This window comes from Dermacentor silvarum, chromosome 1 (genome assembly GCF_013339745.2).
Source record: "Dermacentor silvarum isolate Dsil-2018 chromosome 1, BIME_Dsil_1.4, whole genome shotgun sequence".
Classification (NCBI taxonomy): Eukaryota; Metazoa; Arthropoda; class Arachnida; order Ixodida; family Ixodidae; genus Dermacentor; species Dermacentor silvarum.
The window spans coordinates 10,901,612-10,927,137 of NC_051154.1; the positions used below are offsets into that span (position 1 = coordinate 10,901,612).

Genomic DNA, 25,526 nt, shown 5'->3' on the forward strand with positions numbered 1-25,526 from the left:
ATTCAAGTACTAGCTCGATGACGTAGCAACTTCATTATAATTCTGTCACTGGTACTCAACCACTCGTAATAAAAAGAGCTTATTGCATTGCATTAGAAGACAGAATAAAATGCTACTTGCCTACTCCTATTCAATTCTTATAAAAAATTGCTTTTTGGCGTTACCCTTGACAATGGAAGTGGTCAAAAGGTTTCGTTTTCACTCGACACTGCACCGTTCGTGCTTTTGTGTCTCAGCAATTTCGTTATCAAAGTACTGCTCTGGTTTTGCTGGCTCACGAAACACCTCCAAGTAGCAGAACAAGGCCTATAGTGACGAGCGTTGAAGACTGTGTTTGTGATTTGGCGCACGGTTTCCCTTCCTCTTTCGCACGGTTGAATCTGTCTGTGTTTTGGTTTTTGGCCGTGTTTGTGCGTTTTGCACAAGGAACTGTAGCACCGGCGGTCGGGTGCCCTTTTACTTGCTGAGGGCAGTAAAGGGTGGTGATGGAGTACGCAAAGTCACGACGCACCGCTCGGGGGCAGGCGCGATTTGAATTGCACTAGAGGTATGCGGACCCTTCAGGCGCAAGATTTCAGAGCAGCAAGATTTCTGTAATGATATTTTAACAGTCCATGTGGACTTAATATTAGCCTTTAGTGTACCTTCAAGTTTATGGGGCTAGTGTTGGTGCTGCGGGACTGTCCGAATAATCAAGCATGTCCGAACATTCGGTCATTGACTGTATGTGAGAGATTAAATGCATGAATACATAACTGTACTGTCAGTGCTCAAAAGTATGGCGCAGCTACAAAACAGCACTGCTCGCTCGATGTGTAGCAGACAATAGCTCTCTGTCAAGCAAGTTGCGACTGCAGCACCACGATCCGAACAACACTACCAATGCTACCTCTCTTTCTTCGGTTAGCTATCCTAGCATTCATTTTGCGACCTGCTGCAAAATGAGTACTGGTCCATAGCGCCAGTTCACTGCTGCATTTAAAAAGAAAGTTGGAGTACGCTGAACAGGAATATGTCTGCCCAGAGGCACCTTGGTGTCTCCGAAAAAAGCATCCGGTACTGACGAACGCAGAAAGGGCAGCTATCTGCATGCAATGCAAGGAAGGTGTCCTTCCGGGGGCGCCGCACGGTGCACTCATAACTTGGTTCAAGGAGGCACCAGTGATGTGGCCAGCAACCATGCTGGCAATGTTTCAAAATAAAAATATTGTTAGTTCTGCTCGACTTGGTGGCCAAATTAGCACACGGTCATGCAGTCGGGCTACGAATTATCACACGGCGCACAGTAAGGCATCTGAAATTTTAGTCATCCTTACAGTTAACTCTACGGTGCTAGTGGCGGTGCCACGGAGCTGTCTGAATAATCAAGTATGTTTGAGTTATCGGTGTCTGAATTATCGATCAGCAACTGCATTCACTGAAAGATGCTGCAGCCATGGGCGGTGCCTTGAGGCGTGCAGTGTTTCCACAGCGCGTGATATCTGTCAGGTCAAGGTTTGTCCAGGTCGACGGGACCAATCAGAACGATTAACGTGACACGGACAAAGGCAACAAAAGTAGCATGTATGGGAAGCACGACAGCTTGTGCAAAGACCGGGCCAATTAGCCACCGCAAGGCATGCACATTAAACACATATGTTCACGCATGCAGATTTGCGCAGTTTGGAGCTTTCTGCCCACATTTGGTAATACGCTGGAAGTTGTTATGTGCCCTCTAGGGAGCCTTCTTCTACAAGAATTTTTCAAATTGGTTCATTAATAGCCGAGATAAAAATATTTCAGTGCCGCAAACCCATGATTTTAGGAGGCAAGCGCCATCACCAAGAGAGACACTCTCGCCACTTGCCCCGTCAGGCCTCCGTCAGGCCTCCGCAAGCAAAATACCTTCCCTGCGTCCTCACATGCCGCAGCTGGAGAATCGTGTGTCGCCTACCTGACGAGCCCCGCCTCTTTATTTTCTCTCCTGCCTTTTTTGCTGTGCGGTGCACTTCCGGTGACAGCCTCGAGCGTGAGCTCTTGCGTTAGTCTTGTTTCACGCAGCGCACGATTTTGCGCACTGTGCACGAGAACACGCGACTAGCGATATAAGTCAGTGCTGCACGAACACTGAGGCAGACACAAGCGGATCACAGAGCATGATCGCATGCTAGAACACGGTAAAAAATGACATAGTTTCGTTGTTAGCGCGCACGGGTGCACGACGTGGTAACAAGCAGACGAAACAGAAGTATACATCTCTCTTGCTGCGGTACGAAGTAAAACAGAAGCACGCAGTTTGTGTGTTTTATTATTTCTGATGATGTGTGGTGTTTTATGGCGCAAGGGCCAGGTATGGCCAAAGAGCGCCATGACAAGTGGTAATGTAATCGATGAGCTGTTATGATGCGGGCAATGAGTTTTTCATGGTAGATGTGACATGGCTGTAAAGGGGCCTATTATTTCTCTAAACTTTAATTCGTCTATTGAAGCAACACATTAAACAAATGACTGATGTTGACTTGAACAATTCCTGAAGTCACGTGTCACTATGAGCGACATCACAGCACTGCGATGTACAGTCTGTTTCACACTTAGGGGAAAACTTGGCGCTCCGAGTTTTCCCTTAAGTGTGAAACAGACTGTACATAGGCGCACTTGTGCGATATACGTTGATTCTCCGGCTGGGAGCGCAGCGCCCACAAGGGGAAGGGCAAACAGAGTTTAGTTTGAAATTTAACCTCTTTCCGTGGCACGTAGTGGCGTAATACTTATCAGACACGATCATTAGTAAGCATTGTATACACTGCACTTGTCAGCTCAGAATTACCAGACCTGGTAGGGACCCTTTAGGCACACAGATGAACTTGGCAAGCATGCTCGTTGTAGCTGCCGGCTGGTCGCTCGTGGACCTGAACGCTGCTTCAACGGCCATCAGTCTAACCTGTACGCGTGATCTAGTGACCGATCACTACTGAGCCACCCGCAGAAACATATTAGCAACAAGCTTTCCGTCACGGCTTGCTGCCCGTTATCACATCAGAAAGCGGCGAATTTATGTCACGGCCACAATGGCTAGCCCGTTAGACTTAATTGTGGTTACATCGTGGCCCGTCGATGACTAAAGTTACAGTACGGAGCCGAATCAGTGCACATATATTCGCAGTGGTCGCATGACGCTAAAAGCCGACAAACCACCTCAATAAAGAAAGCATGCATATGAATGACCGTTGTTCACAACCGCCTTCTTTGCTAAAAACACCATACGGGACCTCCTCGTTCTAAACACCGTTCGTAGGCACACATTGTCTTCGAGCGACCTGCCAAAAGACTAGGTTTGGATTCAAACGATGGGCTCAAAAATGTCATGTGACTAGTGTGCCGCTCGCCCGGCTGCAGACACCCTTGCACGGACAGCGGATGGAAGCTGAGAAAGTGAGGGGGGGCAAGTTGAGGCGTGCGCAACCTTGTTGTCGGCCTCTCGCTTCGAGACCCCACGACAGGCAGCACACGACACCAAAACCGACAGTGAAAAGGCGCTGACCGCAAGAAGCCACAAGCACCAAGATCCGCAAGAGCACAAAAAAACGCAATAGATATACATCAGCAACAGACCCACATTGCCACCCTCGGCTCCTTCTGCACAGTAATAAAGTAGTCCTGTTTGATATTATCTGCCTTATGGATTTTCAGTGTGATAAAATAATGATAGGTGTCATGTGATGAGGACCGCAGAGTACTGACCAGCCACAGAGCCATGATCCCTATACACACATGCCACAATGGCCAGCAGGTCACCAAATGTGAAACTCGCTCTCGACATTCTGGCACAAAGCTTTCCTATTACATTTTACATGTACATCAGCATGCACAAAATACGGGAAGCACATCGAGTCAATAACGAATAAGAATATAATGATCTACACTGAAAAAATTAAATACACCTTTTTTTGTCAACGACAGGAAAAAGGTAGAAATACAAGCACTAAAAAAAGGTGGCCTATGACACCTCCACTTTTGCACTAAAAACAATAAAGGCAGATCTCTATGTCATTTTTCTGACAGCTAATCTGAAAAACAGCAGCTTCCATTTGAGTGATGATAGCAGTCGATTAATGACCCTTTTCACAGCGATCCCGTGGGCGCTGCCATGTTTGATCACGTGGTGCTGCGTCCATTGCTTGCCTCAGCCGCCTCCGTTGCCTCCATGTTTACAATGGATGTGCACGGTCGTCAACATTTAGGGGAAACACCTCACTAGTATTCAAGTCGGTGTAATTTCAGCATTTATTCTACTTCACGGGGAATTTATTCTACTTCACAGACCTTATACAACGCATCATGACGATGTCGATAAATGACAATAGTTTTCTGGATTTTCTGCTGAACATCAGCTGATATGAGTTCTTGAATACTAATGAGGTGTTTCCCCTTAGAGTGGCCGACCCTGTACATGAAGCCCGGCGCGACTCAGGAAACCTCTCTTTCGGGAGATATTATAGACGCTGACTGGGTGGACGACACGAAGCTTTGGCCACACCTTCAGAGGACATGTAAAAGCGCTTTCCGAGCTCATTAAGCTTTGTCCAAACGACGCAAGCAGCGTATATGGTGCTTGTTCTAAAAGCGATGCTAAAAATGTATTCCAAGCTAACCAAACCTTACGCTTATCAATTGAATCAGGATCAGTGTGTTTTGTTCTTCGTTCTTTGTTTGGCAAATACTTTGAAGTTGTGGCTTGTAACGTTTCTGACTCGGTGAAGCTCGTCGGTGCGGTCACTATCTGATTATTTTCTACCGAATCGCTTGCGGGTGTGCTTAGTTGCAATAGATTTGTTCTTGTTGCGCACAAGGCTTGGAACATAGCTGTTCTGTACTTTGTAATAACTTGTAGCAAAGATGTATTATCGCTAGTAACTCGCTTACTCCTGTGGACCGTCACGAAATATTCAGCTTCGGCCATTCGTGTGCTGTTGGTGTATACGAGGTGCGCTCAAAAAGAAACCGAACTTTTGAAATAGTGCGCCAACCGGCAGAGGGAGCACGCAGCGGCTACTGAGCGCATGTAGCGGCAGGTTTAGACAACAAACTGCCATTTGCGGTGTTTCGCTCTGACCATTAGTTGGCAAGCTACAGCCGCTGAAGTGAGCACATGCACAAGCTGTTCACCGGATTAATGCCGAAGTGACAATGGACCCTGCGGTGTCCTTTTATTTTAATAATTTTTTTTTTCTCTATCTCTGCTTAAGAACATCATAGCAGGCGATGAGACGTGGGTTTACGGCTATGATACTGAAACGAAGGTGTAGTTTTCGCAGTAGTTGGGCAAAGAGTCTCTTCGTCCAAAAAAAGCACTCGCGAGTCGGTCAAAGATCAAGGTGATGTTGGTTGTGTGTTTTGACTGCCAAGGCATTGTCCATCAGGAATTTGTACCACGTGGTCAGATGGTAGACAAGGAAGTATACCAGGAAATTGTAGCGTATTTGAGAGATTCTGTGCGCAGTAAGAGGCCTGAATTGTGGGAAAATCAGGCTTGAATGTTGCATCATGACAATGCCTCGGCTAATGCGTCGCTCCTTGTCCACAGCTACTTAGCGAAACACCACACTCCTGTTGTGCCCCCACCCACCATAATCTCCATATTCTCCCCAGCAGACTTTTTTCTATTCCCCAAGCTGAAAACCACCTTGAATAGACATCGTTTCCAAACCGTAAAGGAGATCCAGGGCAATGCGAGAAGAGACCTGCGCGCCATTCCAGAAGGCTTTCCAAAAATGGAACAAAAGATGGGAAGAGTGCATTGCCAGTAGAGGGGACTACTTTGAAGGGGACAGCACTTAAAATGTTGTACCATAAGCAGTAAAGGTGTTATAGCAAAAGTTCCGTTTCTTTTTGAACACACCTCATATAGTCGCTGTCACCCATGCCTTGGCGCACTGATTCAAGTGTGCGCCCATTCACACATTCTTAATACGTTGGCAATAGAGCGGGTGTAAGTTTGCGTGCGAGTTGGGGTAGATGTGTGTAGATAACATAAATGAAACTTACTATGCTAGGAAGCAGCACTACTTAATTGACATTGTTTAACGAGCGGTGTACTCACTCTTGCCTATGTTCCGGGGTTGAAGACTTTTCTTTCGAGGTTAGCGACACAACCCTGACGGATGAGTGAAATCTTTATATCCACGAGGAAAGTCATGCATCAATTCGTCCGCATGAGCGAATATATCGCGAAATGAGAGCATGTAAAGAGCCGCACTTAAGTTTCGCATTAGGGAATATCGTAATCGTAGGTGAATTTTTATCCCCGAGGAAAGCCGTGTGTCGCGAAGGGCCGGCAACACAGGCTGTCTGTATGTAACAACGGTCCGTGAACTTGGTCACACATATTCATTCCATTCCTTAATATGTCACGCACAGAAACAGGGCAAAAGCAGCAACGGTTTCGTATTCATGCGCTTTCGCTGATGCAAAGTGCAGCGCGCCACCGAAAGCGCCATATCGTTTCTCGAGAACAAACTGCTCCGCTAAAAGGGTCAATACGAATAATGCATTACATTCAGTAACAATGCTTGCTCAAGTCAAGCACGCATGTGGCAATCTCTTCTACATGTAATAGCAACTGCTGTTCAACGTTCTCAAAATTGAAATATCATTATTTACATGCACTTATCTCTCATTTTTTTGCTTTAAGGGTGGATGTGCCTGACATACCCTTGATAACGAATAGCTGATCACTATTAAGAAATAACTTTTGCAATTAAGAGCTCATTAGATGTATCTTTTGGGTTGAACTAGTATGTCTAAAAAGTCTGTCCTGAGCCATAGCTATTTGTTTTAGCTGCCAACACTCGTCAGCAACTATCAGAGCCACAAACGGTTCCCATGTTCACTGAGAGTTGGTAACTGGGGCTGCCTATATATAAATGCATAATATTTCTAACACAATGGACAGCTACTAGGTATATGCAGATGCTCGTATGACTACAGCTCTGCACCAGATTTAGACAGGTGCTCGAGGGACCAGTGACCTGTGCTGTTGCCATCGACTCCAATGTGGTGAGTACCCATCAAGAGACACACCACCCTACCAAGTGCACAAGTACTAGCCATAGGCTGAAAATCAAAACAACTTTAACCACTTCCTTTTCTGGAAGCTCTTCCACTATAATGTGATAGAATTTGACACTCTCGCAGAGAAAAGCAATCTCCCATTCTCAATAATGTTATTTTTGCACACACTGTTGCAAATGCCATTGTCCTGGCACATAAAACTGCACAATATCATGAACACAAATGAGGATTAATTGGCAAATGCATCATGGCACCATCAGCAAAAATGCTTCACAGGTTATGATGAGATACAGCCTCATTTTTTGCACGGGCTCACCTTTGCACCATTTTTGATCAGAATGTCCACAACATCAAGATGAGATTTGTCAGCTGCTAGGTGCAATGGTGTCAAATACCTGGAAAGAAACAATGCATGGTATTTTCATCCACACATCACAGGGTTCTAAGATGACAATGAACACAATTCACTGAACTGTGTGACATACTCGCAGCACTAGAGAAAGAACAAAACACAAAGTAGACAGGACGAACCCTGAACATCAACTCATTACTGCACTCGTCTATTTTATTTTGTCTTCAGTACTACAAATATGTAACAATTACGTCCATAAGGACGCAACAAAGTGAAGACGATGAAGCCATGCCTAGACTGCCTTGTAGAGTGTTAATAAGCTTCCTTAACAATATGATGGGAGCCAAAACCGCCATGTATTCTTTTAGTCTCTAAAGAGCAACTCTGGAGATTTTTTGAGTGCACAGATCTAAGCAAGGCTCGTATCATGCATTCTCCTGAGCACTTTCGTAATGTTCACCAAATGGTGTAACTGCAAATTGTGCAGTTTTGCCGCAACTTTATTTTACAAACTGGTACACACACTTGCAATCTGTGCCCTCGAACGCATGATTTCTACTAGTCATCTTGTGCTTGCCATGTTTGACACCAGCACAGACAGGGACAGCAGCACTGATGCTGACTTGTGAACCTGTCTCTAAACAAAGTTTACAATAGTCTTAGTGCCATCAAGTACTGTGTTCGACTTATGAAGATGCTGGATCCCGTCCGCCTGGCCATAGGCGCCTTCAGAACAAGTCCTGTGTCAAGCCTCTACCTTGAGGCTAATGAATGGTCACTCCACTTGCAATAGTCATATTGGAGCTTCATGTGATTTTTTTAAGTAAATGCCAACTCTGGGCGGCTTCCCTTTTATTCAACCGTAAATGATATGACCAGTGCCGCACTCTTTCATAATCAACCTGCAGTGAGATAGCCATTCTCCTTTTGTGTTAGGAGCCCCAGCAAAGAAATGGGTGTCCAACTCCTTGAACGTTCCAACGCAGCCCATTGCTGCCGTGGCACTGGCAGTTCATAGAATGTGACACATCTTTTGTAGACATTACAAAGCACAATCCAGAGGCACATATTCGACAGCATTTCCTCGAGGTACAGTCAAAATATTGGTGCCAAGAAATTTACATTGATGCGTCTAAGTGTCATGCTGGCGTGTCTCATCCTTCTCTGAATCGGATGTTCTGCATCCGAAAATGAGTATCTCCACGGCTGAGGCGTAGGCACTATTGTTGGCTGGCAAACACATCAAGGAAATAAAGATACAAAATGTAATATATTTACCGACCCCTTAAGTGTCGTAAAATCCATAATGTCGTTCACTAAACATAAAAATCCTGTACTTAATGACCTTTATTCACTTTTGTGTACATTGTATATCTCTAACCAGCATATCAAAATATGCTTGGTGCCTGGCCATAGAGGTATTGAGGGCAAATTGCTTGCACACAAAACCACCACATCAATAGCTTCAAAAGCCACTAACTTCTCAGTAGCTGTCCCAGCCATAGACTTGAAACCTAGCTTACGGAAAAAGCTTAGGAGCTATTGGCAATGTTATGGGACACTGAAACGTCTAATAAGCTGCGTATCATTAAACCACAGTTAGGAAATTGGCCACCCATATCGAAAATTTGCTGGACTTGGGTCATCTGTCGACTTAGAATTGGCCACACATATGGCACACACTCGTACTTGCTGGCTGCTGGTGAGCCACCTATCTGTGGTAAATGTGGCACAACGTTGACTGTCCTCCACGTGTTACTGGAATGTCGTGCATTAGAGGCTCACAGAAAAAAACACTTTAGTTTACCACACCGCCAACAAGTGCCGCTACATCCAGTAGTGTACCTAAACAATGACCCGCTCTTTGACAGTAAATGTAGTCTTAGCTTTTTAAGCGATGTTGGTGTATTACATGCTATACACCCAAGCAATCTGTAGCACAGCCTCTTCTCAGAGGCTGCTGCTGAGATATAGTATTTAGAGCACGTGCTTCCCGACCCTTGCGCTCAAGGGCCTGAGTGAGGCATTAGTGCAACTTGCATATTCTTACATTTTTGTGATCAGTTCATAAAAAATATTTTAGGGTCATAGCACACTCTGTGTGTCATTGTCATGTTTTTGGCACATATATACTTTACACATTTATGCAGCGACTGATCTTAGGCTCCGTTACAGCCATGCTACATCCTTGACATCATGTATCATTGTCTACTCATTCCACCATGTGTTTGACGCTCTTTGGCCAGAACTGGCCCTTGCGCTATTAAAACCCATTAGTCATCGTAACAAAAGCGAAAAAATTAAATCTGTAGATTTACTTACAATGCAAACTGATAGAAACCAGCAAAGGGACCAAAGCCAGCACACTCAACATCGGCCACTTTGGCCCATTATATTTTATGAATAAAGCAAATGAGGAAACGTAATATTGCACCCATGTTTTGCCTGCATAAGTGGACTTCAATCCAAAATTTTTTTTAGGAATAGGGACCGGAGATTTCTTTCTTTTGTTTCTTGAAAATGAGCTTTTTTGGAAAATGTTTTTTCGTTAACTATAGTTTTCTTAGTTTGCTATTTTTTGTAGGAGCACAATCTTTAGTAAGAATGTTGCAAGGCAACAGTCTATATTTTACACTCAAGTTTCTGTGTGAAATAGAAAATGAGCAAAGGCGCATCAATGTTGCAAAACTGTCCTTATTTGGGCCGTGTTTGGAATTTGTAACTTTCTTTTTTTGTGAACAGCTTAAAAAAACCATCGAAATTATTTACATTTTAAGCTTATCAAAACAAGGAAAAAATGTTTGACCCAACTTTTTTAGTTTGCACTAAATATGACTGTGAAGTTGGAAAATATTGCAGTAACTAAAAGCAGGACGCCTGCGGCACCATCTTGACAGTACCGTATTTTTCGGTGTATAAGTCGCATTTTTTTTTCAGAATTTTTTGTCGGTGCGTCTTATAGTATGGTGTGACTTATATACATTATTTTTTTTTTCTTCCTCAGAACAACTGCCATCAAAATCAGATTAGATGTTGTGGCCATGCGAAGCGTGCTGGGTGGACCTCCTCTGGCAGTTGCTTTGGGTTATGTGCGCACTATGGAGGTACCGGGTTCATCTCGTGATTGAGTCGCCGCGCCGTGCAAGAAGGACGGAGCAGTAACGCAAGCAGTGGTAGGCCGACCACGAGTCGACCGACCCCGAAGTCGTCACATCTACAGATCGCTTTCAAGATAGGGTGTGTGCCGCTGCGCAATCTACGCAGTTGCTACCAGAGTACAAGCCTCCCTTCTGTGCTGCCTTCCCGCTTTCCTCCCTTGTGCGGAATTCGGCTCACCGTCACACGCTTTCACTTGCACATATAGCATACGGTACGTGGGCCGTTGGACTTTATATGGAACATCGCGGTGACCGCAACGGCAGAAATTCGCTTGGAGTGTCCATATTATTGCTATCGTAATTTATATAGGAATAGCACCCATACGCTTGCGTGTGACCCTCGTCCACGTAGTGAAACGTCACTGTAATTTTTTAAAATCGCTTACCGAATGAACAGGTGCGTCATATACACCGGTGCGACTTATATAAATTTTTTTTCCCAGAGAAACTGATGTTTTTAAAGGAATGTGGCTTATACAAAGGTCCGACTTATAGATAGAAAATATGATATTTGCTGGGCGTTGATTATTTAGCAAGAGCTGGTTGGCAGCAAACAGCTAGTCTTTGGACGCCGGGTCACAGACATCCACTGCCGAGTGGTGGACTCCGACGTTGGTATTTCACTCCTTGGAGGTCGGGCTGAATACAGTACTCGTGACTAGCGATTGGATTTGTTAGCATCTATTTTCTTGAAATTCGCCGCGCATTTATCGGCAATAATTTTAGGCGGAAAATTCGGTACTTTCGGCACCTGTTTATTTACAGTGCCGCCTTTACAGCATTTTCTTGCCTTTGAAAAACTGCTCGCACTTTTTATTTTGTGAAAGAGACAGTAAAACGAGACAGCTTTATTGTCGTAAAGGCATTGAGATTAAGCACACTAGAACTTTTTTTAATGCGTACAGAAATTCTCTTTGGAAAGCTGGCAGCACTCCTTTCTGTTTATGATTTTCAGTTGGGAAAAGTTGCGCTGCACGTAGACTCTAGATATGGGAAAGAAAAATAGTTGTAAGTGCTGCATTCGAGAGGCATGGCCACTGAGGTCGGTGTGTTTTATCCTGCACTGTGTAGAGCCATATACTCTGCAACTTCTTTTTTTTTTTTTAGTCTCAAGTGTCCCTTCATGGAGAAAACTGAAGTCCTTTGGCAGCTTACTCTTTAAATTCGGGTTTAGAAAGCAGACCACAAACCAAAAAGAATAAGGTTCATTACGTGTCCTCGTCCTTTGTTTTGTCCACAAGTTGGCATGCACTGATGATGGCTCCTGCTTGGAAGGCGTCGCATTTATTATGATAGCAATGAGATGGACACTCCAAACAATATTTCTGCCATTGTTCTGATGTTCCATATAAAGCCCAAGTGCGATAACACCACGGCCGCTCGCTGTAAGTTGTCGGTGCGAGTGAAAGCGTGCGAGGATGAGGAGAGAAGCATGGTGGCTCGATCTCGCACGTGCAAGGCAGGAAGGCAGATAGGAACTGTGCCGTCTTCCATCGCGTGCTAGGCAGCAGGGGGATGGGGAAGAGGAGGAGGAGGGGTTATACTGTGTGAAGATATATTAATGTTTAGACATGTTTGCAACTCGAGTATGGGTCAAAAAGAAAGCAGAACGTTGCTGGAGACTGGTACACTAGGGGGCCGTAGTCCGATTGTGAATGTATGATTGTAAAGGTTCATGAGGTATTTCCTATCCCTACCCCACATAGAGTGGGACAATATTTTAAGACTGTTCATTGTTTTTAGGCATTTGTTCTCAGGATACTTTATGTGTGGGATGAAAGTTAGCTTAGAGTCTAGTATGATGCCCAAAAATTTGTGTTCTGTGGTAACTGGTATGTGCCGTTTGTGTCGTTCTACATTGGGCTCTGAAAATAAGCGTGTTTCGTGTGAAAAAGACACAGGAGCTTTTAAAAAGATTTGGCTTAGCATGTCGGCCACAAATTGCAAGGTTATGACTTGAATCCTAACTGTAGGAGATTCTCCGCCGCACCACACGAGATTTAATTCCCCCGTGTGGTTCAAACCTCCCAGGCGGCCTTACACGCCAGGAGGAGGTGGTGTTGCGGAGACTCCGTGTGGGGGTGGCACTTTCCCTATCGGTCACCTATGCTTGGCCACAACACCTCCGTGGACCATTTGCGGATACCTGCCCATATTGCCCAGATCGAGCATGTCACGGAGCGGCATATTTTCGAATGGTTTGGACGCTGACTAACGACGCGCCAAATTACGGGCATCAAGAACGTGGGCTTCTGACTGTGCCGCGTATAATTTACTCGACATCGACACGCCAAATTACGGGCGTCAAAAGCGTCGTGGCCGCACGGGGTGCCATCTCCAATTCGAGACGCGACACGCCGATTACGGACCCAGAAGTGTGCGTGTACGTCGGCGTGGTATGCCGGGCTCGACCTTGGCCCTTGACCTTAGGAGAGAGGAGAATCTGCCGTTTTACGTCCATGGTGAAAAGGGCGCGGCCAAGACTGTTGGGAGCTAGGAGCCGTGAATTAGGAGATCTCTACATACCGGCAGTTTCCCTACATAGGGAACTAGGGAAAGGAGAGGCTATTTAAGCGCAGGTTTTGGGCCCTGCTGATTAGTCTAGAAGCTGAACCCATGCGCTGCTGAGAAGCCGTCGGGGGGCTAGTGCCGTCCAGTATCGCCTGGGCCGCCTGGCCACGTCGGAACTCCGAGGAACTTGTTGACGTACGAGACGTCAAACCAGCATCTGCAACGAAGCTCACGGTAGTTCACCTCAAGTTAGCTCAACCTGCTTGAGAGAAGACGTCAAATCTAGACTCCCGGGAAACCCAGCCCAGCAATTCGCATCCACCTCGACAAGATCGGAACCGCCAGCATTCTTCGGGAAAACTTTGTGCACCGACTTCACGGTTATGGACTTGCTGCTGCTGCCCGGCCACGCGTATGACATTGTTTGTTTTCTTTTGAACTTTGACTTCTTTTGAACTTTGCTTCAGTGAAATACTGTTAGGTGCATTCTTGTGTATTTGATCCTTGCACTGTTTCATTTTGATATCTACTGTTAATTGTTCGTATTTATTTGCCTTCATCATTGTGTTATATTAAGTTCAGGTGTGTTAGTCTGTCTTGTGTTTTTTTTTATTATTTTATTTTATTAATTTGTGCATATTTATCAGCCGATAAATATCTTGTTTTTTTGTTTACTCCCGACACTGACTCTTTTCACTGTGTTCGCTCGAGTACGGAATAACCAACCGGCTTGTCTACCCCGTCGATCGACTTCGCGCCAACGACAAATCGGGGACAGCTGTGACAGAGCGTCTGCGGCTACAATCAAACACCTGTTGTGGACATGCCCTGGTCAAAACCAGATACGATGGCACTACCTGCAAACAGTGGGCCTTCATCCCACGTGACCACCGGACTATGATTCTTGGCTCTATGGAAACAATCATCGAGCACTATTGATGTTCATCGCTGAAATCTGCCTACATTTCTATATTTAATAGTTTATGCCGTTGGGCGAACTTTCGAAAAAAAAAAAATAGTGTACTCCATGTACAAATACCGAATAAAACATACCATATTTACTCGCATAATGAACGCACTTCTTTTCCTTAAAAATATGCGCGAAGTTGGGGGGGTGTTCAGTACGCAGGGTAAATATTTTAGCAATTTTATTTCCGCGGCCACCTCTAAAAAATTCGCAGTTTCGCCCGAAAGGCGAACCATCGATTGCGATAGCAAATGCGTAGACAGCTATATTAAGTAAGGATAGTAGTTTTATCGGCCGTATAAACTTGCGAACATTTGCTAACTATGTAAATTAACAAGCATGTTGCCAGTGCGCACAGGCAAACATAAACACACTACACTCGATGACCGCGGACACTCGCTGTCAAAACGCTGGCGTGAGGAAGCGCAGTAGCAGCAGCAAGTGAAGTGACCTTCGTGCTGTTTATTGCTTCAATGCAAAATGAGTGGCGAGAACGGAGCATGCACAAAGGTATAAGCCGCCGTCGCACTCAACTCCCGGCACAGATCGCCTTTAAAATAGGGGGCACGCCGCTCTCCGTCCTCTCCACCCGGCGCCATGCGCGCGAAGGAATACAGTGCATTTCCTCCCTGCTTTTCTCCCTTGAACGCGGGAGAATGAGCCGCGATCATCAGCGCCCACGGCAAAAATTCGCCTGCAGTGTCGAATTAAATTAAATTAAATTAAAATATGGGGTTTTACGTGCCAAAACCACGATCTGATTATGAGGCACGCCGTAGTGGGGGACTCCGGAAATTTGGACCACCTGGGGTTCTTTAACATGCACCTAAATCTAAGTACACGGGTGTTTTCGCATTTAGCCCCCATCGAAATGCGGCCGCCGTGGCCGGGATTCAATCCCGCGACCTCGTGTTCAGCAGCCCAACACCATAGCCACTGAGCAACCATGGCGGGTCTCTGCAGTGTCGATATAATTGCTATCACAATAAATGTAGGAGACACACTATAAATGTAGGCCGCACAAATACACAATAAAATGCAATGGCTCCGAGACACACCTGCTCTGTGGACACACCACATGTAAAATAGCAACCGAAATTTCAAAGAAAGAAAAAAAAAACAAAAAGAAAACAAAAAAAACTGATCTCGCATGAAGTGATAAAGATAGTGCTGAGATAGTGCTGGCTGAAAAAAGAAAGAGAAAAGAAAAAGTGCCGTCCCCTGGTGCGTTTTGTCAGCTAAGGAAGAGCATGCATGGCCTCAAAGAAGGGAGCACGGCGCGCGCTCCTACTGATGCGCCAGACTAAATACGGACCACAACATCGCCCAAAGTTAGCTGATGATGATGATATATGTTGTTTTGTGGCGCAAGGGCCAGCTATGGCCAAAGAGCGCCAAGACGTGGTGTACTGAGTGAGCAATGGTATGATCAGTGACAGTGGATAGGTGTAGGGTGGCTGTAAAGGGGCCTAAAATCCTGCGCACTAAAGGTGCGTAAAAGACAAAATACTAAGATCATGACAATGACGTGATAGAGGCGCAATGAATATAATATAGTATAAAAAAGTTGCAAGGGATACAAGGCACTACTGCCTCACAGGGACCCTTAGAAGCAAGGGCCTGGAGGAGAGTGCATTTCAAATATGCTGTCGCAGCGGCGTCCTCTGAAAGAGGATGCCACTACGAATCTCTCGGGCGAAAAACTTGCAAAATGTCGAGGTCGTTTAAAAAGGCTAAAACTGAATCGTGCGGAAATATCGGGTCATTATGTAAAAACATAGCTGGGTGAAGGGGTATATTCTCTTTATAGGCTTGAACAAAGTGCTTTTTTCTTTCAGGTTCTATTAATGGACACTGTACTAGGATGTGAAGTACAGTAAGTGCTTCCCCGCATCTAGTACAGGTTGGTGGTTCGCCTCCAGACAGCAGGTAATTATGCGTGCTGTAAGTGTGTCCTATTCTGAGCCTACAGAATAGGACATCATTTCTTCTAGATTTCGTGGTTGATGGCCAGTTTCCTAAATGGGGCTTAATTAAATGGAGCTTGTTATGAGTCTGGCCGTCCCACAAACTCTGCCAATGGACCCGAAGTCTCTTGCGTAGATATGGCTTCATATCATGAACAGTGACGGGCATAGATGTGTTGCCAGCTTTTGCCTCGATGGATGTGGCAAGCTGGTCTGCCAGTACATTTCCCTCGATGTCTCGGTGTCCTGGCACCCAGCACACCACAACATGCTGCCCAGACGCATAAATACTACATATGAATGAATAAAGCGATACTATTACGGGATTTTTGTGCCTTTTAAGAGATTTTAAAGCTTTTACTACGCTCAGCGAGTCTGTGTAAATGATTGCTTTGGGTATTTTAGAGTCCTTGATATGTTTAAGAGCCGACAGTATTGCATAAGCCTCTGCTGTAAAAATGCTCGTTTGTGGGTGCAGGGCGTCGGCATCTGAAAATGATGGGCCAACCGCTGCATAAGAGACGCCAGCATGAGACTTTGATGCATCGGTGTAAAATTCCGGACAGGAGTATTTATGCTGCAGTTCGAGGAAATGCATTCGAATGTGTGCAACCGGGGCGTGCTTCGTAACATGTAAAAATGACAAATCACAGTCGACAATCTGCCACTGCCACGGTGAGACCTGTATAGTGGGTGTCATTAGACGATGTTCAAAGAGTGGGACATCCATTTCCTCAGCCAGACTTCTCACACGCAACGAGAAGGGCTTTCTTACTGCAGGTCGGTTATGAAAGAGGTGGGAGCTGGACAAATCATTTACGGTGGAATATGAGGGATGTTCACTGTTTGCATTCACTCTAAGAAAATACATGAAAGCTGTGTAGGTCCTCTGCAAGTGGAGGGACCACTCATTGGATTCCACGTAAAGGCTTTCCACAGGGCTTGTCCTAAAGGCACCTGTAGACAATCGAATACCTAGATGGTGGATGGGGTCCAGCATCTTCAACGCGGTTGGGGTGGCTGACTGATAAATTATGGCCCCGTAGTCTAGGCGTGTTCGTATGAGGCTTTTATACAAATTTAACAGACACTTTCTGTCACTACCCCATGTAGTGCGTGACAACACTTTTAAAATATTCATTGTTTTCATGCATTTGTTTTTTAGATGTTTTAGGTGTGGTATGAATGTTAGCTTTGTGTCAAGAATTATGCCTAAGAATTTGTGTTCCGTTTTTACAGGTAGACTCTGTCCTTGCAGGTCAATGTCGGGGTCAGGGTACAGTCCTCTCTTTCGAGAAAAAAGGACGCAGGTGCTCTTTTGTGGATTTAGGCAGAACCCATTCTCGTCTGCCCATTTAGCCACCCTGTTGAGACCAAGCTGAACCTGCCGCTCACAGATTGCAAGGTTGCATGATTTAAATCCAATCTGTACATCATCGACGTACGTTGAATAAAACATGTTGCGTGGGATGTATAGGCGCAAGGAATTCATTTTTATAATGAAGAGAGTGCAACTGAGCACCCCACCCTGTGGGACTCCAGTTTCCTGCACAAAAGGTCGTGATAAAGCGCTGCCAACCCGAACACGGAATGTGCGATTCAGCAGGTAACTTTCAATGACATTTAACATATTACCACGTATACCAAAGTGGGAAAGGTCTCTCAATATACCAAACCGCCATGTGGTGTCGTAGGCCTTTTCCATGTCTAGGAACACAGATAAAAAGAATTGTTTGTGAACAAAAGCTTCACGTATCTGTGCCTCAATACGTATCAGATGGTCAGTGGTGGATCGACCTTCGCGAAAACCGCACTGGTATGGGTCAAGGAGCTTGTTTGATTCTAGGAAATGTATCAGACGGCGGTTTATCATCTTCTCGAAGACCTTGCAGAGGCAGCTTGTTAGAGCTATGGGCCTGTAACTCGATACGGACGATGGATCCTTGCCCTGCTTCAGGATGGGGATCACTATGGCCTCTTTCCAGGCAGAGGGGATCTCGCCGGAGGTCCATATAGAATTATAGAGACAGAGAAGGGTTTTCTTCGTTTCAGAGGGTAGGTTTTTCAACATGTCATATAGTATACGGTCAGGGCCTGGGGCAGATTGCTTGCAACAGGTGAGTGATGCATGCAGCTCTGCTAGGGAGAAAGGTAGGTTATATGGCTCGTTCCCAGTGCTCTTTCGGTCTATTTTTTGTTTTTCTATAGCTGTTTTATATCTTATAAATGCTGGTGAATAGTGTGAGGAACTGGACACATGTTGAAAATGTGCACCCAGATGGTTCGCTTGGTCCTCAAGGCTGTCTCCCTGCGTGTGTACCAGGGGAGGTGGATGTGTTTGTCGTCCTCTTACTCTATTGACCCTGCTCCAAACCTTGGCCTCATCCGTGTACGAGTTGATACTTGATAAAAATGTTTTCCAGCTGTCTCTCCTGGCTTGTCTGCGTGTTCTCCTACCTTGGGACTTGATTTTCTTGAAATTTACAAGGTTTTCAGCAGTAGGATAATCGCGAAGCTGCCTCCATGCTTTGTTCTGCTGCCTACGTGCATTCCGGCATTGTTCATTCCACCACGGAACACGACGTTTGCTAGAAAGTCCACTTGTTTGGGGAATACACTTAGAGGCTGCATCAATTATGAATTTAGTAAAATACTCGACGGCACCATCAATTCCGAGCGATGAAATGTCAGCCCACGAGAGTTTACTGGTAAGAGTTTGGAATTTATCCCAGACCGCTGCATCAACCTTCCACCGGGGGGCATGTGGTGGTGACTCATATTGTCTTGTTGCTCTCAGCAGTACTGGGAAATGGTCGCTCCCGTAAGGGTTTTTTATAACTTCCCATTCAAGTTCTGAAAATAGAGACGGGGAAGCTATGCTAAGATCAATAGAAGAAAAGGTTCTATTTGCGATACAGTAAAATGTAGGTTCCTTCTTATTCAGGAGACACGCACCAGAGGAAAAAAGAAATTGTTCAACAAGACGGCCTCGCGCATCGATACGAGAGTCGCCCCACAGACTGCTGTGTGCATTGAAATCGCCAAGAACAAGATAAGGTTCTGGCAATTCGTCTATAAAGGACTGAAATTCATGTTTGTGTAAGTGGTAATGTGGGGGTATGTAAAGCGAGCAAATGGTGATGAGTTTGTTCAGAAGGACAAGTCGAACTGCCACTGCTTCAAGGGGCGTTTGTAGCTGCAAACGTTGACATGCTATGCTTTTGTGAATTACAATGGCAACACCGCCTGATGATGCGAGAGCATCATCGCGATCTTTACGAAACGTAACATACTGTCGGAGAAAATTTGTATGTTTCGATTTTAAGTGCGTTTCCTGTACACACAGCACTTTTGGATTGTGTTGGTAAAGAAGTTCTTGGACATCGTCGAGGTTCCTAATAAGGCCTCTGACGTTCCATTGAATGATTTGTGTATCCATAATGAAAGTAAATTGGTGCTGTGTGGACAAAAAGGAAGTGTTGCCTTAGATTACAGAGCCGTTTGCGGCCCTGTAATTTTGGTTTTGTCTTTTCTAGAGCGGTCCAAAGAATTTGGCCGCTCTTTAGGTGCTGGTTGCACCACCTTGCTTGGGGTAGTGTCCATAGCCTCTTGTGAAGCGCTGGACACTCGCTCTAACGAGCGATGTGTACGTCGTGTAGCCTTCGCCTCGAGGGACGAAGGCTGTGGCCTCACCAGCCCGGAGGCCGATGGAACCTCCTTAGCCTCTGAGCTGCGATGGCTGCTGCCAGCGCTAGTAGAGGCCTCTGGTGTGGCCGATTTCGAGGGAGGCAGGGCAGCCTCAGCTGCTCCCACCATGGGGGCGGGTGGAAGTCGCCTCAATACGCTGCGCGTGCCTTGGGCGACCGCCGGGGTCCGTCGTGGTGCTGCCCCCTGTTGCACCACTTCGGCAAAAGAAGTTTTCATCGAAAATGCAGGTGAAAGACGCTGTCGTGCTTCCCGGAAACTGATATTTTCTTTGACTTTGATAGTAATGATCTCCTTTTCTTTCTTCCAGGCTACGCAAGATCTGGAATATGCAGGGTGGCTGCCATCGCAGTTCGCGCAATGGGCCTCAGCAGTACAGTCATCAGCAGAGTGATCTTTTGTAGCACATTTCGCACAAGTTAGTCGTCCTCGGCAGCTTTGAGAGGCATGACCAAACCTCTGACACTTGTAGCAGCGTCGTGGATTTGGGATGTAGGGTCTAACACGCAGTTTGAGGTAGCCTGTTTCGATTGCATCCGGGAGTGTGCTAGAGCCAAAAGTAAGTACTATGTGTTTGGTTGGTAGTTCTTTGTTATCGCGCCTGATTTTTATGCGTTGTACATTTATAACATTTTCTTCTTTCCATCCATTCAGGAGTTCTTCATCAGTCAAATCCATGAGGTCGTCGTCTGAAACCACACCCTTGACGGTGTTCATTGTTCGGTGTGGACTAACAGATATGGTTTTATCGCCAAATGCCACCAGGTTTGTTAGTTTCTCGCACTGCATCTTGTCTTTTACTTCAATGAGAAGGTCCCCAGTTGCCATCTTGGTGGCTTTGTAGCCACTTCCAATTACCTCCGTGAGACATTTTGACACCAAGAAGGGTGAAATGTTTGTTGCTTTTTTATCAGTGCTTTCACAGTGAATCACATGATACTTTGGGAATGTGTCTCGTTTCTTCAAAAAGAATTCAAAGGTTGCATCGGTGCGCCCCCTTTTTGGGGGACGATCAGGTGAGAAGGGTTTCGAGGGTCCCATGGAATGAGTTGTTTGTTCGGTATCAATGCCAGTCACCCACCACCGAGCCCAACGAGGGGACACGGCAGAGATTGTTATGAAGCAAGCACTGCCATGCCAACTGTACATTGTTACTATAACCGCATATGTTATAATCAAGGTAGATCATAACACACAAGGTTAACCCTTGCTGCCAGGAATGTTGGAAGTAAATGGAAGAGAGAAGAAGACAGGAAAGATTGAAGGTGAGAGGGATAGGCGAAGATTGGAGAGAGAGAGACAGGAAAAGGCAACTACCGTTTTCCCCCGGGTGGGTCAGTCCGGGGGTGCCGTCTACGTGAAGCGGAGGCCAAAGAGGTGTGTTGCCTCCACCGAGGGGCCATAAAGGTCCAAGCACTCAGCATTGGCTCAACCCCCAGGATCCCCTTTTCCCCGGACACGGCTAAGCCACGCACGGTTAAGCGTGGGAGGGTCCGACCCCCATGTGCTCGGGTCCGTGGTGTCGCAACCCACCAAACGCCTGCTTACGCAGGCGCCCCTGCGGGGGCCCAAAGTTAGCGGTATAGAAAACATCATGCTGGCAACTCTGGGCTGCACACCAAAACTAGCTCTTTCATGTACCCAGAATAGAGGCCGAAATTCCCTAGTCAAGTCGACCAGTTGAACAGGCGAAGTGAAACTCGCTGTGCATATTTTTTCGCTGCTGCCCATATGATTAATGATGGACCCACCAATGCGCACTGTTCTGTTTATAATATTTTCTGTGTTTGTTTTAGCCAGGACTGCGTTATCTCGCGAGCGCTCACATCAATTCACGCGTAGATTGTTAAATCAACGACTTCATCTTCGGCGATGCCTTATGTCTTGTGTGGCATGTGCGATCATTTGGATGAATCGTCTTGGTGGCGACGATTGTTGACCCTTTTTGTGTATGCAAGTGGTCGATTGTGCGTGATAAGGAATCGGTTGGTCGCATTAACCTGTGTGTGTGTTTATTTGACCAGAAATTTAGTTCGCGCCGCTGTAATGCTTCAGGCTCTTTCTATGTTCTCAAATTGCGCAATCTGTTCACATCTGTGTGCCCACTAACCTCATGATTCCAAAAAGTCACGTTAGAAACATGAACTTTCCGTTTTCTTCAACCAGTAAGCTGTTGCCGGTTAGAGCTACGGGAAGTCCGCGTGGCAGGTCTTTGAAAAAGTAAGGAGATCGACTGTTGCAATGCACCTGTAGATCGTGAGCACGTCTGTCAACGCAGATTATAGGGTGACTTTATTTGAACTTGTGAATCGATCAGTCGCGCAGTGTGTGCTGCTATGAGAAGCAGAATATGCAAAGGCACAAACGGAACAGAGATCGAGTTTTCTCAGACATGCAAAATTTTTACAATAATCGGTTCAGGTCAGCCTGCTAGCTGGAACCGTGCAGTGCTGATGACATGCTGATTGCAAAATAAACTGCACCACCATAAGCTTAGCAACTGCCTTGCGGAATAGATAGCATTACATTTGCTAAATGTTTTGAGCATCAACAAGATCGAACGACCTACAGAACGCTGATTTACGCACAGCAAGATATGTCAAGGACGGGTGGGCTGGGCCAGGGAAGCTAAGAAACCGCCACAACAAACAACTGGGAGGGCAGGTAGGTGAATGGCCTCGAAGTCCAAGCAGAAAAAAAAATGTAGGAATGCTAGGCGCCGCCACGCCGTTCAAAAATCAGGTGAATGTTGAAGAGTGCGACAGTGACTAACGTAACAGAAAATTTTAAGAAGGGGGGGGGGACCGTATAAAAGGCGTCAAGAACGAGTCGAGAGAGCGTCTCGTCACTGCCCGATCGCTCAACACCAGACGGCCGTGGCCAGTCGCCTAGCTGAGGCTCACCTACCCTGTCGTTACACGTGCTAACTTAGATTTCTCATAAATAAATGCACCATAGTTTCATTTCTCTTCAGAATAAGCTGCAAGTGTAAACCTTGCGCCCATGTTCATCTCCTACGGGCACACATGTTGAAATTTGGCGTACGCACGTACGAGGAGGGGGAGGCGATAAAGGCGAGCGCGCACGCAGTCGCGTGACTTCACTAGGGACATCTCCGCCTCGCAAATCTAGGGAACCGCACAAGACGAGATCTGGCAACACTGGTGTGTTCTGGTGGGGATTTAGTCGCTCCCCCTACTGATAGCGTGCGCCTTCTAATCTTGGAGGCTATACAGCAGGCCACTGGAATCCAAGCCTGGCCAAGCCAGCGGCAAATCCAACATGGCGGCCACCATGATTGGGTAGCGTGGCTCGGAACGAGTGATTTAGTCCGGAAAATCGAACTTTGGGACCTAAATTCATCAAAAAAATTGGTCGCAAAAATGCATTAGCTCTATGGGAACCCTGATGGTGCATTTATGAAGTCCAGAATATCCAACAAGTCTGAATTTTCGGGGTCCGAAAAATCCGTTGGCGACTGTATGGTACTCCACGGTATGATGAGTGCAAGGAATTCATTTTCACGATAAAGGGTACAGCTTAGTACCCAACCTTGCAGTACCTCAGTTTCTTGTATAAATGGACTGAATAGAGCATTGCCAACTCTAACACGAAATGTACGGTGTGATAAGCAACTTTCAATTACATTCATCATATTGCCTCAAATACCCATTTCTGTGAGGTCTCATAAAATTCCATATTGCCAAGCTGTGTCATATGCCTTTTCCATATCTAAGAACATGGAAAGAACTGCTTATGGATAAAGGCATCGCAAATGTGCCTCAATGCGCACAAGATGGTCGGTATCGACCGACCCTCTCTAAAATGCACTGATAAAGGTCAAGCATTTTGTTAAATTCAAGAAAATGTAAAAGATGATAATTTATCATTTTTTCGAAGAGTCTGCATAAACAACTTGTGACCGCTATTGATACGCTAGTGTGTTCTTCCCAAAAACTTGCCATCTATTCTAACACAAGAGTGCGGCAAACCGTTGCAAGGAGCTTTCTGCTAGTGTATTTGTACCTTTACTGTAAATACACAAAGCTGGCTGGTGTTAAAGCGGCCGGTAACAGTACCACTATTGTATCACACTTTGGCATACCAAAAGGTTGCTATGTTCGTGCTACTGGATGCTGCACACTCGTACAGCAGGGGTGGCAGTAGCACACAAGCACTGCTAACTTGGTCCCGTCGTGGTAATAGTAAATAGCCACTTTGCGCTAGCATAGCTTTACTGGGATCAAAGTTGACGTGAACTGCAAGGTGAACGTGGACTGCTCCTGACCACAGGCTCCATTTGAAACAAGGTTAAGCTTCAGTTGCAATCATTTGATATGCAATATGATTTAGTGGTAACAGCTGTCAAGAAAGTATTTCGAACAACCAATAACATGTTTTAAGGTTCTAACTTCTCTTTTTATGGTGATAGCAATTATATGGACACTCAAGGCGAATTTCCACTGTTGGCTTTGCTATGATGTTCCGTGAAAGTCCAAGTGCGATAAGCTTGTGGCCGCGCGTGCCATGCCGTAGGTGCAAGAGATAGCATGCAAGCGTGAGCCGAGAAGGATGGTGGCTTGATGCACTGCGTAATTAACTTAATTATGGGTTTTACGTGCCAAAACCAGTCCTGATTATGAGGCACGCCGTAGTGGGGGACTCCGGAAATTTGGACCACCTGGGGTTCTTTAACGTGCACCTAAATCTAAGTACACGGGTGTTTTCGCATCTCGCCCCCATCGAAATGCCGCCGCCGTGGCCGGGATTCGATCCCGCAACCTCGTGCTCAGCAGCCCAACACCATAGCCACTGAGCAACCACGGCGGGTCGATGCACTGCGTATTCTCGCATGCACGCGTAAGGGAGGAAGGCAGGGAAGAAGCATGTAGTCTTCTCACGAGCAAGGGGGAGCAAGGAGATGTGCGTGCAGTAGGGCAGGTTAGCATGCATCTCCTCTTCTACTCCGGCTGCTGTTGCACTTCGCCCTGCTGCGCACAGCCCTATCTTGGAGGTAATCTGCGGTGGGTGCAAAGTATAGGGCAACCCGATGTGGCTTATCGCTTTGTGTGCATTGTGCTCTCATGCGCCTAGTTCGCACTGAAGCGAGAGCCAACACGAAAGGGTATGCACTCGCCACTGCTACTGCTCTTCATCACACCAGCGACAGCAAGTGTCCGCGGTCATCAAGTAAGATGTGTTCATGTTTGCCTGTGAACGCGACACAATGCTTGTTAAATTAGTAGGCAAATGTTTACTGCCGTTTATAGGGCCGATAGAACTACTAACCTTACATTGTATAGCTGCCTAATTTTTTGCTGTCACAATCAATGCTTCACCTTTCGTGAGAAACAGCAGCTTTTTTCCTAAAACCGCAAATTACCCATGCAAATTATTTTCACGTGTCTGGAAACCACACAATCACAGCCCCCTGTGGAGACACAGCGGAACATTCAAAAAAAATGAAAAAACCCAAGCATCGCGTGCTTGCGATGCAAGCAACAGTGTTCGATTACCGAGGAATACACACGCTTAGTAAGCCTTTTTTTTCGCAGTAAGATTGGTACAAAAAGTTTTAAAAATCTGCGTAACCAACTGTTCCCAAGCGAAAGGCTCGCAGGACCCCTGTGTTGTTACCAGTTCCAGTGGCTTTCCTTTCACCCAGTCCTCTGCCAGTACACTTGACGTGCAAGAGGGGCACAGCTTTGATGGAAATATGAACGGCAATAGCGGCGCTGCTATAGACGCAATCGAGAAAATAATATCGAGTTGAATTATACTGTGATAGCTTTTGAAAGCACCACAAATCTTCTCAT

General features: G+C 46.0%; 1 protein-coding gene across 1 annotated transcript in view; it reads right to left on the reverse strand.

Annotated features, from left to right (window-relative positions):
• The window catches only part of LOC119455818 (poly [ADP-ribose] polymerase tankyrase-1), a 198,564-nt gene that overhangs the window by 133,228 nt on the left and 39,810 nt on the right, over window positions 1–25,526 (reverse strand). The window contains exon 8 of the mRNA XM_049660947.1: window positions 7,367–7,445. Within this exon, the coding sequence (XP_049516904.1) occupies window positions 7,367–7,445 (79 nt within the window). The remainder of the gene's footprint in view (window positions 1–7,366; window positions 7,446–25,526) is intronic.